This window comes from Acomys russatus, chromosome 24 (genome assembly GCF_903995435.1).
Source record: "Acomys russatus chromosome 24, mAcoRus1.1, whole genome shotgun sequence".
In the NCBI taxonomy this organism is placed as follows: domain Eukaryota; kingdom Metazoa; phylum Chordata; class Mammalia; order Rodentia; family Muridae; genus Acomys; species Acomys russatus.
Window position 1 is genome coordinate 12873214 of NC_067160.1, and position 15017 is coordinate 12888230.

At 40.9% G+C, this 15017-nt stretch overlaps 1 protein-coding gene and 1 pseudogene across 3 annotated transcripts in view; one reads left to right on the plus strand and one right to left on the minus strand.

Annotated features, from left to right (window-relative positions):
• Positions 1-7412, plus strand: part of Atf2 (activating transcription factor 2) — an 84195-nt gene extending 76783 nt beyond the window's left edge. For all 3 annotated transcript variants that reach the window (XM_051167030.1, XM_051167032.1, XM_051167031.1), the window contains one exon: positions 4806-7412. In XM_051167030.1, coding sequence (XP_051022987.1) covers positions 4806-5032 — 227 coding nt within the window. In that variant the 3' untranslated portion in view covers positions 5033-7412. The remainder of the gene's footprint in view (positions 1-4805) is intronic.
• A 3729-nt stretch (positions 7413-11141) lies between these two features.
• LOC127207388 (high mobility group protein B1-like) lies at positions 11142-11762 on the minus strand (annotated as a pseudogene).
• Between the last annotated feature and the right edge of the window lie 3255 nt (positions 11763-15017).

Genomic DNA, 15017 nt, shown 5'->3' on the forward strand with positions numbered 1-15017 from the left:
ATCAAAATGAGCAATATTTTTTAATTTAAAAGATTCAGTAGACATCGCTACTCTCAACTGCCATGTATATTTAGTATACTGATTTCTGTCTGCTTTGAGCATATAAATCTGTTATTTGATATCTAGTCATTTTGACAGGACAGTGAAACACATTGTGGCGTAAATTGGAACCATATAGGAATATGTCTGAGACTTGTATTAACAGCGATTGTTGTAGAGATGAGGGTTAGGGTTCCCATCTGACTTAACAACTTAATCTCCTATAGTCGCTCCTGAGTTCAGCGTTATGCATACATGATTTTATTCAACAAGAAAGCTGCCTTGGATTTGATAATTTAAAAGGAAGTAAATGAATGGTTTTGTAAAATTAGGAGGAAATTAACTGTTACATTGTATGTAATTAAAAATAATCTAAAAGATAATCTACAGTTTTAAAATCTTTAGATAATCCCAACTATTTTAATTATATAGGCAACATATACAAACCATTAATTATTGTTTTATATAATATTAAGCATATAGAACTGCCGGGGCGTGTGTTGTTGAGTATAATGGCTGAAAACCTACATTCAGAAGTTCTCAGTAAGCAGACTTTCTCTTCACTTGTAAAAAAATGCAAGAAATAGAGGTTTTTGTTTGGAAGGTAGTTAAATTAGTCATTTAGATAATTAGTTAAGAATTTAAATTTCTTTTTTATTTATTGAGGTTTTGTTTTGTTTTTGATATGGGGATTTTCTGTTTAGCCCTGGCTTCCCTGTAACTCACTCTGTAGACCAGGCTAGCCTCCAGCTTAGAAATCCACCTGCCTCTGCCTCCCAAATGCTAAGACTTAAGGCATATGCCACCATGTTCATCTTAAAATTCTATTTTAAATTTGGGAATAAATCTGATTTCTGTCACTAGTCAAGGTACCAGTAGAGATTAGGCAAATCAGTTTTGAAGCAACAAATTTCATACTCTGAATGCAGCACACAGAATCAGTGGTGGTAAGCTGTACTACCAGCTAAAAAATTTTTAAATATTTAATGAAACTTATTCACTACAAATCTTTTAGGTTAGAGTGGCAGTACTGAAAGTTCTGTACCACACCCTAGGAAACCCTCAGTGTGGGCAGACTGAGTATTGACCACCCTGGTTGCTAAATAATATGAAACCTGATTGAAAAAAAAATCACAATGCACTTGTAATACATATATTCATGATCTTATTAGCATGAATTCATATCCTCTAAATATGAGCATATACAATTAAAATGGTATTATCTGTGTAATCGTAAATGGAGGGAACGCTTATTGAATATATGTATGAACATAGGCAGGGAACTTTGTGAAGAATTGGGTTGCTGGGCTTACAAGACAGCTGAGCAGCAGCACCTGTGCTGTTCAAACCTGGCAGCCTGAGTGCTGTCCCTGGATCTACATTTAAAAAGTAGGATGCAGTTGTTAAGCCTCTATAGAAAGAGGCAGGAGAACCATCTGGAAGCTCACAAGCCAGCTAGTACATATAACAAACAAGAAAGGACACTCTGTTTTCACAAGTTGGAAGGAGAGTGCCAACTCCTAAAAAATGTTCCCTGCCTTCCACACACACTTGTACTCAGGCACATGGAGAGGGAGAGGGGTTGACTCTTCAGATGTCTGATGTCCTTTAGAAGCTGGAAGTTCTTTGAGGGCAGCACGTGTGTCTTCCTACTGTTTGATTATTTTGGTCATTTTCTCCCCTGAGCTGCTAGAGCTAGACATAAGTGCAGGTATAATTCATTGCAAAGATATTTTATATACACAAATTATAATTACCTAATTTATACTGATATCTCTTTGTACTGCCTAAAGATAGACTTTGGCCACTTCTGTGGCTCTGCAGATTAATACTCCTTTATCACTCCATGTTGAGTCACTCTCTCCTGTGGTGTTTTGTTTTGTTTTGTTTTTGTTTTTTCAAGACAGGGTTTCTCTGTGTAGCCTTGGCTGTTTTGGATTCACTTTGTAAACCAGGCTGGCCTCGAACTCACAGCAATCCTCCTGCCTCTCCCTCCCAAGTGCTAGGATTAAAGGCGTGTGCCACTACGCCCAACTCTATATTTTCTTACTGGTAAATCAGCCTCCCGGTGTTTGAGAGCTGATGTCTGTCTAGAACCTAACATTCAGACAGAATAGCTTGTTTTGTTGAAGAACAGTAGTGAAATAAATAACAGCTTTTTAGTATTCTCATTTGATCTGTCATTGCCAGTGTTTTCTTTAAACATGACTGTTACAAATATATTACAAAATATTCGTTGTTATTTAAAGTATTCTTTCTGATTCATTTATTCTTTTAAGATTTCTAGTTGTAGCCAGGTGTGGTGGCAGACACCTGTAATCCCAGCACTCGGAGAGGCAGATCACTGTAAGTTCAAGGCCAGCTTGGTCTACAGAATTCCAGGATAGCCAGGGTTACAAAGAGAAACCCTGTCTTGAAAAACCAAAAAATAAATAAAGACAATTCTAATTGAGTTTTTTGTTTGGTTTGGTTTGGTTTGGTTTTTTGTTTTTGTTTTGCTTTGAGACAGAGTTTCTCTGTGTATCCTTGGCTGTCCTGGACTCGCTTTGTAGACCAGGCTGGCCTCGAACTCACAGCAATCCACCTACCTCTGGCTCCCAAGTGCTGGGATTAAAGGCGTGCACCGTCATGCCCAGCCCCTTGTTTTTATTTTTTAATTATAGTTTGAGGTCAGATTTTATTCAGGGAAACATTTTTTTTGTACTTATGGACTTATGTACTTTATGTACATTATGGAAAACATAGAATTTCATCCCACTAATATATTTTAAAATCTACTTTTCTGGTTTTGTGTGTTTGTATGTTTTTGTATTTTTTAAAATACATGGATTTGAGGCTAGTGTATAAATCCTGTAAAAATGACTATTTCAGAAAATACTCAAAATGGGGAATTTTATTTATACTTGCCAGGTATGTCTCCCTCCACAAGGTGCTCACTGTCCACCCTCTACGTAACAAATGATGAGGTAGTTGTTCTGTAAGATTCACTGTCAGTAGCACTGGCCATCCGACCAGTAGGCTGCTCTGCATTCTCACATCTACTAGAAAGCCTTCTAAACACTTAACTAAAACTTTTTAAAAATTTATTTTATTTTATGTGCCTTGGTGTGAGGGTGTCAAATCCCCTGGAATTGGAGTTACAGACTGTTGTGAGCTACCATGTGGGTGCTGGGGATTGAACCCCAGTCCTTGGGAAAAGCAGCCAGTGTTCTTAACCACTTGAGCCATTTCCCCAGCCCCCAAATCAGGCATGTCACCACACACCTGTGATCCCAGCACCTCAGCCGCTGAAGCAGGACGCCTGCAGTGAGTTTATGGCCACCCGTCAACTGCACACGCAGAGCCTGTCTCAAAACCTAAAAGAAGGAAAGAAAAATGACGAGAATGTATCTGCTCTGGTGGTATTTTACATTGTATAGCAGCAAACAGAATTAAGCTCTATCATTTAGGGATTATTTGCCACTGTGATAAATGTGGAAACATAAGGAGCAGATTAAAGAAATAGGAAGAGGAGCCGGGCATGGTGGCGCACGCCTTTAATCCCAGCACTCGGGAGGCAGAGGCAGGCGGATCGCTGAGTTCGAGGCCAGCCTGGTCTACAAAGTGAGTCCAGGATGGCCAAGGCTACACAGAGAAACCCTGTCTCAAAAAACCAAAAAAAAAAAAAAAAAAAAAAAAAAAAAAAAAAAGAAATAGGAAGAGGGAAGAGCAGTGTCAGTAACAGTGTTCTCAGTGGACCAGAGGGCTGGGCCACGTGGGCTTCTGTTCGTTAGACCTGGATCTTGCAGGGTTAGCAGAGATTTGTCTCTGTTGAGTAAAACTCTAGTCTAAAATAAAGAGATAAAATAAAAAAAGAGATTTGTTGCTCAAATCTAAATATTGTAAATTTGTTTCTATAAATACTTACACTGGCTTTCCTGAATGTCTCTTCAGTTTCAATATCTTAGGTCTTATATGGATATATATTTGAATCCCAATTAATTTGTATAGCTCTAACAGTTGGTGACATTTAGTCTTTGAATGTTACTTTTTCTCATTTGTATGTATCATTAGACTTAGGTGTTGTAATCCTCCATGACTGCAGTAGATGAAAATTCAGGCAGAAATAGTACAGTTTTGGTAAATGCAAAGGGACTAGTTGAAAATACAATTTGTGTGTAAGGTTCATTTGGTTTATGTATGTAGTTATAAATTATTTTTTATCTTTTAATAAGGGTGACAGGTAGGCCAGTAGACTGGCCCATGCTTGGTTCTACCTGTGAGCAGGTGTAGTCCCAAGGCCTACCGTTGTCGTCTTCTGTGTGGCCCAGGTCGTCCTCAGACTTGCAGTCCTTCTGCCTCTGCCACTGAAGAGTCCTGAGATGATAGCTGTGTCACCACCTCCTTATCCTGCCTCCTTTTTGGTTGGTTTGTGTATTTATTTTTTGACAGGTTCTCGTTATATAGCCCAGATTTGGCCTTGAACTCCGAGGATCTGCCTGCTTCTCCCTCCTGAGTGCTGGCCTGAAGTGCATCACACGTGGCTCTGCTTCATTTTCTTTGACCATATTTAGCAAGTATGTACAGGAAGATCTCACGATATGTAGCCGTGCCTTCATTTGGCCTTTGACAGACACAGTTGCCTACTTCCTGACTACAGCCACTATTCAGTTTATTTCTGTTGTACAGCTTGTCCTGTACATTAACAAATACTGTAAAGCACCTTCTAGACTCCTCTCAATAACGCTTTTTTTGTCAGTACTTACATTTTTCTTTTTACCACTCAGCTGCTGATAAAGATGACAGTTCAGAAGACCTTTCCGTGCCAAGCAGTCCACATACAGAAGCAATCCAGCACAGCTCTGTCAGCACATCCAATGGAGTCAGTTCAACATCAAAGGCGGAAGCTGTGGCCACTTCAGTCCTCACCCAGATGGCAGACCAGAGCACGGAGCCTACACTTTCACAGATTGTCATGGCTCCTTCCTCCCAGTCACAGCCCTCAGGAAGTTGATTAAAGACCTGCAGTGCGGCCCCTTTAGATACTGATTAGTGACTTTGAAGGGAAATCAAGGAAAGACCAGTTTGCATTTATGCGAAATCTGTGGTTGTAAATTTTTTTTCTTTTTTGTACTTGAAGTTAAATTTGGGTCTAGAGTTGGTGTAGCAGCAGTTGATGATCAGACTGAGTAAGTTCTTAGTCTCTGGAAGACTGATTTTGCTTTATATATATATATATATATAGTTAGATTTATTGATTTTTCTGTACTCAATGTGTAAATTGTATCATAATTGATTGTGGTTTATTTCACTTTGAGTCGGTGATGTTTTAATAAATGGGGGTGTTAACAAACCACTCTTCCACTTCCATTTCTTTGCCCACCCCTCCCCCTGAGCTGTGGTGGTCTTGTTATCATTTATACCAAAGTTCTGTAGAATCCCTATTGACTTTGTAATGTGAACAAAGTTGTAAGGCACTAGGGAAGAGAATGACAGAAAGTTCCTTTTATCTTTTTGCCTTTTATTTTGCACATTATGCAAAAGGAAGAATATTAGAACCACTTTTTTTAAGTGAGTGAAAGTATGGTAAGACATACAGTGCTCTGTGCACATTCTTAGACTAATAAAAGTCATTCATCGCCCTGCAATGTTTTTAAGATTAAGTAAACAAAAGTTTTAGAATCTTGAGCATTTCAAAAATGACTTGATTTTTTAAGTCTTAAATTCAGTATTTTAAACCTGTGTTCTTGAGGCTGAAAACTATGAAATTATATAATGTATGGTACAGGGTTATCAGACTAGTAATTTTTTAATTTGCTCTTGTCATTTGGGATTTGTTTTTGTTTGGTTTCTGTTGTTGTGTGTGGTTTTTGTTTTGTTTTACAGATTTCAGGTAACAAAGTAAGAAGTTTATACATAATGAGGTGTGATGTGGTTGCCAGAAAAGCCTAAAATTATGACTTAGAAATTTTAAAGACTGTTTCCCCATTGTCGTACTTGTGCTTGCGAGCTAACTTGTACTTACTCTTGTGAAAGCACTGTCATCTTTTAGTAGCCAATTTTGATAATGTTTCTCGTGGAAAAAAATCAGTATCTATCTTTAGAACATTGTAATGATATTGTGGGAATGTGAATGAATGAGTGTGTATGTGCGTGTGTGCGTGTGTGTGTGCATCTTCCACTAGTTTATGCCAGCGATATTTGCTTGAATGTTTAATGATGCCTTCAGTGTGCTGCTGGCAATAGATGACTGCAGTTTCAGATGCCATTACTGTGCAGGCTTGGGTAACTAACATTCCATGATGTAGCTTGTTCTGATGAGATGATTGTAGTTAATCTTTGCTCACTATCCGGTCATCTGTGGAATACTGAGTTCTCTAATGTGCCATTATCTATTTTTATTCTGCAGTTATGTTAAAAAAAAAAATACAGTACAATATTTTAAATAGACTAAATTGTTAAACATAAAAATTTTAAAAAAAAGTAGTAGTAAATGTGTGTAAGAAAACCTTGTAAAATAGTTATGAGTCCTAACCAGTAGCAACTTCTGGCGTTTAAGCAGGATTCCACTCTGTAAATACCTGTAATGTGTTTATACTAAGTTGTGTAGTCTGTTCTGCATCCACACTACACGATCACTAGGGTCTCGGTGCCATCTTCCAATGAGACTGACATTTCCAAAGCCTGTATGGAATTCCCCTGAGAGTTCTGGGGAGTCCCCATCCCACCTGCCTGAGTTCCAGACTAGGAAACATGCAAACTATATAAACGACATTTCAGGACTTTTAAGTATGACAATAATAGGCATTTTATTACTTGGCTTATTAAAAATGAGAGCAGTTTGGTTGCAGATTCTACTTCTATTACTTTGATCTGATCTCATATTTAAAATAATCAGCTTTAATCATGCTTTATGCTTTTGTCATAATTATGCTACAGAGTTGGTCTCAAAGGCACAAAACATGAATTCTCCAGACAAGCTCTTTTTTTTTGTAGATGGATAAGGTTGGTCAAAGCCTCCATGTCTCACTCTTTGCACCCTCTCAATATTTTTCTTTCATCTTCCGATTTGTGCAAGCTTCGGTTCTTTGGTAACAGATTCTTGCCAACTGTAAAGTAGAAGTACATAGATGTGAGCAGTCATGTAACGGTTAACGAACTTACAAAATTGACAAAGCACTTGTTGTAAATCAGTATGTACTCAGCAAATAAAAATCATTATTAGTGGTATAAACACACACAAAAGTTACATTTTGAATTCCAGGATGTCACACTACTTCTGTACCTAGCATTTTGAGTCCTTATATTTGCAATGTTACACAAACTGTACTATTTTCTTTTATGTACAGTTTGCATGACTAAACCATCAGAGAATAAATTCTATCTTTAAATTATGTTTATAATTTGCTTGTTTTTATCTGTCTTTCACAAAGTAATACCTGCTGATTTTTTTCCCCATGTCAGGGCATCTAACTTCCTGAGAAGAGCCTGGGGTTCTTTCCATTTCTGTACCACCAGTCCCTTGGAAGGCCCGTGACCTGACAGGCATGGCTTCTGTTCTGTTCTTGGTCCACTTTAGATTCCATTCACGGGTAATGAGTGACCTTTTTATTCTGTATGCCCCAGCTGGGATACTACCCAAACTTTACCCTAGACAGCATCTTGTCCATGTCCAACACTGAAGTAACTAGCCACCATCTGCTCTTCAGTCTTTCATCAGTTGGTAACAGCATAGTTCTTCCAGCTACTTAAGCCGAAACAATTTCATCGCCATTGATTCTTCATCCTCACACTTGTACCCTACCCAACAGTAAATGTTGTTCTCCCTTCGAAAGAACCCAATTTGCAGCTACGTCTCCACATTTACACTGCTTGAGACCTAACCATGCTCTCGTGGTTCTCAGATTGTTGTTGCTGCATGCCCCTTGCCTTCTATCCCTGTTTACTGTAGCTCATCCCTAGTAGGGCAGCCAGAGTGGTACTCTAAAGATTTGTCACAGCCCCCTATATCCTAGATTGGAACCCCTTTTCACTCAAAGCTTAAGTCCTCAAAAACTGCCTGCAAGCCCTAGACTGCTCCCCCATCATCCCTGTTCCTCACTGACCTCTTTTCTTTCCTACAAAGTTTTCATTAAGTAAAAACCTAGTACCCCTAGGTGTCAGTGTTCTAAGCATTCTTAACATTGTCCAATATCTCTGCCTTCCTGGAGCTTCCATTCTAAAGAGGATGCAGGAAATTGTTGGAAAACAGTTACGAGGTAAGTACAGAGTGAAAACTTGGAGCAATTCACAGCATTTGGGGTGTCATTTTAAAAATAGCTGTCCATCTGAACCAGACTGAGGATATGCAACAAATTGTTGAGCTAGTTTGAATATACCCTCTCTGCCAGTATGGGAGTACACAACACCACATCTTGTGGCAACAAGCTGATGTACATGCAGACCTCATTGCAGTTCAAAGGTACTACATTTTTCTTTTAATTTTAAATTTTTATTGAAAATATTTTATACAATATATTCTAATTTCCTCCCCTAGCCCCATCCTAAGACCCACCCTCCCTCCCCCACAAATCTACACCCTTTCTTTCAATTAGAAAACATACCTAAAAATATTAATGGTAAAAACAAACCAGAATAGGAGAAAACGAACAGAAAAGGGAAGCCAAAGAAAAAGCACAAGAAGCCAGGTATGGCTTTCAATCTTAGCCCTCGGGAAGGCAGAGGCAGGTCTGTTCTACAAAGTGAGTCCAGGACAGCCAACGCTACACAGAGAAACCCTGTCTCAAAAAGAAGAAACAGATTCAGACCAACACACATTCACACAAATTCCATAAAAACAAATGGAAACCATAATACATAAGCAAAAGACTTGTAAGCTTTTGTTTTTTAAGCTCAGACAAAACACCATTGACTTGGTTTTGTGTTGGCCATCCACTACCGGGTTTGGACCCTGCCATTAAGCCACACTATTTTTCAATAGTATCCTAAAGGTTCTTAGAATGTTAAAGAATAAGGCACTTTGATGTGTGCCTGTTGTTTTATTAGACAAAATGCTTTTGTGTGTTAACAGGCTATTGTCTAGCAGAAACAACGTTCCCGCATGAAGGAGAGGCCCACAACTTGATACTGTACTGCAGGGAGCAGAACACGAACCCACTGGATCTCCAAGATGTGTTTGTTTTTCTGTAATGAAAAGATTTTCTCTAAATTTCAGTAAATTAGGGACGCTTTGAAATTTCAAATTCATGTTTTCTTGAGTTACTCAAGGAAAGATAGTAGCTAGTTAGTATTAAAAGTAGTTTTTTGAGTCCTACACCTGTAAAACTTAGTTTGATGCCCGTTACTTTGTGAAAATGCAGAATAATTTCCCTTATTCCTAGGATTTCAACTTTGATGAGTGTACATGCAAACACACAATACCTAGAGAACATAGTTACCTACAACTGTACTCTAAAGATACCTGGAAGAAATGTTTTTTAAATCTGAAATTTCTAGATAACTGACACAGAGTCAGACCATTTGTGGCTGTTGGTTGTGAAGTCAGTTCTTCAAATACAAATGAACCTTCTGTGACTTCTTCGTGTCCTTGGTTGTGTGCTCTCAAAGTGCAACAGGGCCTTCCCGTCACCAGTGAGGCGCGGGTGTGCAGAGGTGGCACCCTTCTGTGTAGAAAAGGAAATGCAGAACGGACTCCTTTCTAAAGGAGTGTTTCCACTTAGGGTAAATGCAGTGTGCAAATTACATCTGCTACCACAAAATGCAGCCAGTGGTAATGTCACCAGTGCCTGAGGCCTTGTCCTGGTGCTTCCAGGTCCTTGGCCTTTTAGCAAAAGAATAAAAATAAGGGCTCATAACAATTTGCAAAACAAACAATTTTATCTGTAATAAAGGAACAGTTCATATTAAAGAGGTACACTGTCAAGGTGGATAGCAAGCCATAGAAGCTAAGGCACAGATCTCAGGGAAGGAGGGGCTGGTTTCTATGAGCTGTGGTTTGGTTTTCTATTTTGATTAATGGGTGAGGTTATGTGATATTTCTCTTACTGAACATGGCTGTTCCCATAATGTATCTGATGTTATGTATATGTACAACCAGTTACGCATAGGCATAAGATGCTGAAAGGTTACCAGAGGACATAGGTTTGCCTTACTGTACATGCACCCAAAATCAGCTCAAGCCAGGAAGGTCCTTCTAATTTTCATACTCAAGACACATGGTTAATTTGATTCTTACCAAGAGTAGAGAAATGTACATTGTTATTCAAGATAGGAATATGTGCAGGTGTGCAGAGGAAGATGTGGTTGGTGGCTTGCATAAGATAACCCCATATTCTCTTGTATTTGAATGCTTTTTCTTAAATTAGTAGCCCTGTTTGGGGAGGCTTATGAGGTGTGGCCTTGCTGAAGGAAATATGTCACTGGGAGCAAGTTTTTTGTTCTGTTTGTTTTTGAAACAGGAGCTCGCTTGTAGCTCTGGTAGTCCTGGGACTCACTATGTACTCTCCAGGCTGGCCTTGAACTCACAGAGATCTACTTGCCTCTGCCTCCCAAGTGCTGGGATTAAAGGTGTGTGCCACCACACCAGCTTTGGGACAGGCTTTAAAAGCTCGAAGACTTGTGCCATTTCAAGTTCACTTTCTCTGCTTGCTGTTTTGTGGTTTGAGATGTGGGTTCGCAGCTGTCCTGCTGCCGTGCCTCCTTGGCTGTGATGGTATTGGACTCACCCTCTGGAGCCACAAGCCCGCAGTAAGCCCTTCCTTCTGTAATATGCTTTGCTTGTGGAGTTTTATCACAGCAATAGAAAAATTCTAATCCTGTGGGATTCCAAAGTTGCTGGGTGTTTTGTGCACTAAGAACCTGCTTTAAATTTCCATGCCAATTTACAGCTCCCAGACTGTACCAGGCAAGGTCAGTGGCCACTGAAAATACTACCAGGACAGGGCTAGCTAAAGACACATTCAGTAGTGTGTTAACTATACAAAAAAAAAAAAAGACGCTGTACAGTTTAAAAACAAATCTTACACAGCCTTACATTTCAATTTTTTTTCCTTAAAAGGAGTGAGTTGTATACAGAAGGGTTAAATGCTTTATAGACAAGAAAAAAAAACTGCACTAGAACCAACTTATTCATCTTCCTCATCTTCCTCTCCTTCCCCCTCTTCCTCATCTTCTTCCTCTTCCTTTTTTTTTTTTTTTTCCCTTGCTCTTTTCAGCCTTGACCACCCCCTTTTTGCTGCATCAGGCTTTCCTTTAGCTCTGTACGCCTCAGTATTCTTTTCACACTTCTTCAGCCTGGCCGCCTTCTTCTCACAGGGCTGCTTGTCATCCGCAGCGCTATTGTTCCACATTTCTCCTGGTTTCTTTGCAACATCACCAATGGATAAGCTGGGGTGTTCTCCCTTGATTTGGGGGCGGTACTCAGAACAGAACAAGAAGGCCAAAGGAGGCTTCTTGGGTGCACTGGGATCCTTGAACTTCTTTTTGGTCTCCCCTTTCGGGGGGCGGGGATGTAGGTTTTCATCTCTCTTTTGTAACGAGGCTTGTCAGCCTTTGCCATGTCTTCAAATTTCCCCCTTTTCTTTAGCAGACATGGTCTTCCACCTCTCTGAGCACTTCTTGGAGAACTCGGAGAAGTTGACAGAAGCATCCGGGTGCTTCTTCTGGTGCTCCTACCAGTAAGTTTACACAAAGAATGCGTATGAAGACGTTTTGCCTCTCGGCTTCTTAGGATCTCCTTTGCCCATGTTTAGTTGATTTTCGTCTGCGAGGCTCAGAGTCGCCCAGTGCCCGCCCGGCTCGCGCTTGCCCCGGCGCTGTCTCTATGGAGCTCAATGTACTGCAATGGCTGTCGGGTGTTTTGTTTTCTATGTGTGCATAGAACACAAAAGGAAAGGAGCTAGGCTGAAAGGTGCATTATTACCAGAGGAGATGGTGTGTATAACCCCAGAACAATTTGGGGTCCCAAGCTAAACTACCTCCTATGCTTGCCTGCTTCAGAAATGTTTCCCAAACTAGCTACTTGTGTATAACACCACGTGACACTGGAACCTACAACTAAAGAAAAAAAAAAAAAAAAAAAAGACACATTGCCTTATTGCTCTGTTATAGCCATCCAGGGCACCACCTCAAAGGCTTTTTAATGAAGCATATCTGAAAACAAGCTGCAAGGGTTCTGCATGTGATTGGCCAAACGCTTAAGTTGTTTTGCCTTTTGTTGACCAAAGCGGCTGAGTGTGTTCTCGTCTCCACCACAGCGTCCTTGCTAGACCCTCCAAACCATGCTTTCCCTGTTTTGCATCAGATTTTACATTCAAGGTATCAATCCTTGAGACAGAACTTTAAAGACTCGTCTTTGTGACTTTAATGTGATTACCGTCATCATTTGGGGATGTGTGTGTGTGACTCTGTCATAATGTCAAAGAAGAGTTGCCTTATTTTATTCACTTAGCACTTGTTTGTATGGATTTTGCTTCCTGTGAAAGTACACAAATGAGAATGTTTCCCCAAAGGAGCTCCTGTTAGAGTTACTTGTGACCAATTCCTTTGCCTTAGGGCTTCTATTGCTGTAATGAAACACTGACCAAAAACAACTTGGGGAAGGAGGTATTTATTCCATCTTACAACTTGTAGTCCATCAAAAAGGGATGTTGGGGCAGGAACTGGTGCAGAAGCCGTGAAGGAATGGTCCTCACTGGCTTGCCCCCGTGACTTGTTCAGCCTTCTTTTTTATAGCTCCCAGGACTACCACCCCAGGGGTAGCAGCACCCACAGTGATCTGGGCCCTCCCACATCATTATCAATCAAGAAAACGCACCACAGTCTTGCTCACAGGCCAATACAGTGAGAGTATTTTCTCAGTTGAGGTTCCCTCTTCCTAAATGACTTTAGCTTGCTTCAAATTGATGTAAAACTAGCCAGTGCATCCATATTTGGTATGAGTTACTTAGCAGAGTAGTCCTGTCTGTTAGGAGTTTTCATAGTGGACAACAAATGTACTCCGTGATCTTTATAAGGAAATATGTTTTTGTTTTCAAAAATAAATTCTGATTATCCATTGATATTGTGTTCTTTGCTTTGGTTTCCTTTCTTTACCAATTTTCCCCCAATCTGTGTAATTTAAATATACAGGTAGGTAGTTCATTTTGGGGAGCTGCATTTATTAAAATGTATCACTGTGGAAAAATTAGTTATGTGACACAGCTTTGTTTGGACACTTAAGAGATTACTCAACACATATTTACTGTCTTACTCCATGTCTAAATTCTGTTGCACATCAATTTACTCAGCCAGTGCTTTCAACGTTGACTTTTGTAGAGGAATTTTAATTCAGAACATGGCTGCTCAGGCAAGGGATCACATCCAAAGACCTTCTAGGTTTGTGTGAATCAACTGGACTACAAACAAGCCTTTAAGCCAGGTGACAGAGGCGAGCAGACCTGGGTTCAAGGTCAGCCTGGTGTAGAGCAAGTTTCATGTAAAGAAAAGCTTAGGTCCAGGTGTGGTGATACATGCCTTTAATCCCAAACAATAAAGGTAAAGCTAGCTTGTAGAAGGATGCACCCTTGTTTGGAAGTGATGTCTGATTGTGTGGCAGAAAAAGTGATGAATCCGAGAAAAGAGTTGGCAGAATAGGATATGCCCAGCTCGACACGGGGGTGGGGGAGGGAAACTACTCAAGGGGCAGAGCGGGGTGGGGAGGAGAGGAAGTAATCTGGCCAGGACAGTACTAGAGATTGCAGAGAGTGAACTAGTTAGACTCATGTGAAGCCCAAAGCCAGAGAATGAGCAGCCAGGAAATTAGAGCAGATTGCTGGAGTTAGTTTGTGGCCAAAGAAAGAACCTCAGGGGCCAAGAGATAAGATAGATTAAGTGAGTCGTCTGGGAGAGGAGTTAGAACCAGAACAGCTGAGTTGAACCAGCTTGCCCAAACTGTAGGGCTTTCCTCGATTTGGCCACAGCAGTACATCGCACCACGGCAGAGAAAGCCTCAGTGGCCTGCCGCAGTAGAGAGAGCCACGGTGGCAGCAGAGAGCAAGATCCAAGCTGCCAACCCTACAGCAGACAGAGAGAGCCTCAGTGGCCTGCTACCTCACACTGCTGCGACAGATCAAAGTGCCCAAAGCTGCAGCCACCATCCCAGCCACTCTCAAACTGTAGCAGGCCATCCCCAATGCCCTCCAAGCCAGAATGGCCGGCTGCTCCCTCCTTCCCACCTCAGGGCTGTCAGCCCCTCCCTTCCCCTCCTGGGGCTGTGGAAACTTTGAAACAAAAGGACAGTTCCTGTCAGCGCCTCAGAGGGATCTATCCATGTGACTATTCCTGCCTCAGTTTACTGCAATGGGAGCCCACACGCTTTCCTGCCTCAGAATGTCTATAGCTACCATGGGAGCTGTTCAAAATAATAACAACCTTTCCTGCTTCAGCCTACTGCCTTCACAGTGGACTCTAAATTTTGGACTTTTTATATATTGTATAACTCCCTCAAGGCAGAAAAGTGGCCAGACCCCTGCTGAGGAAGCTCCAGCAGTCCAACCCCTCCCCCAGACCTCTGTAATTGTCATCTCCAGTCCCTCAGTAGGAATCATCCCAGAGTATGCTAATTTGAGGTGAAAAGTCTGGACAAAACCCACCAATCCCTGAGCAAGAGAACTGACCAATCCCTGAACAGGAAAATCCACCAATCCCTGAGCTCCCCAAACTCAGGATTTATAATCTCACCAATTCACACTCTGGAAACCTCTGCCCTAGAAAGCTCTGCCCTCTAAGAAGTCTTATATAGAGGCCATGTCTGCCCAGTTCTCTGTTGACTTCTCCCAGGAGCAGAGGCAGCCACTCCTGGATTCGTTCCTCCAATAAATCACTTTTAAGAGATTTATTGCCTGGTGTGACTCTCTCATTGGAAAAAGAAAAGAAGAGAAGATGCCAGGAAAGAAGTGGATCTTAGACTCCTAAGCTTCTCGGATCATACAGGGTTGGGATAACCCTATCCTGGAGCTGCA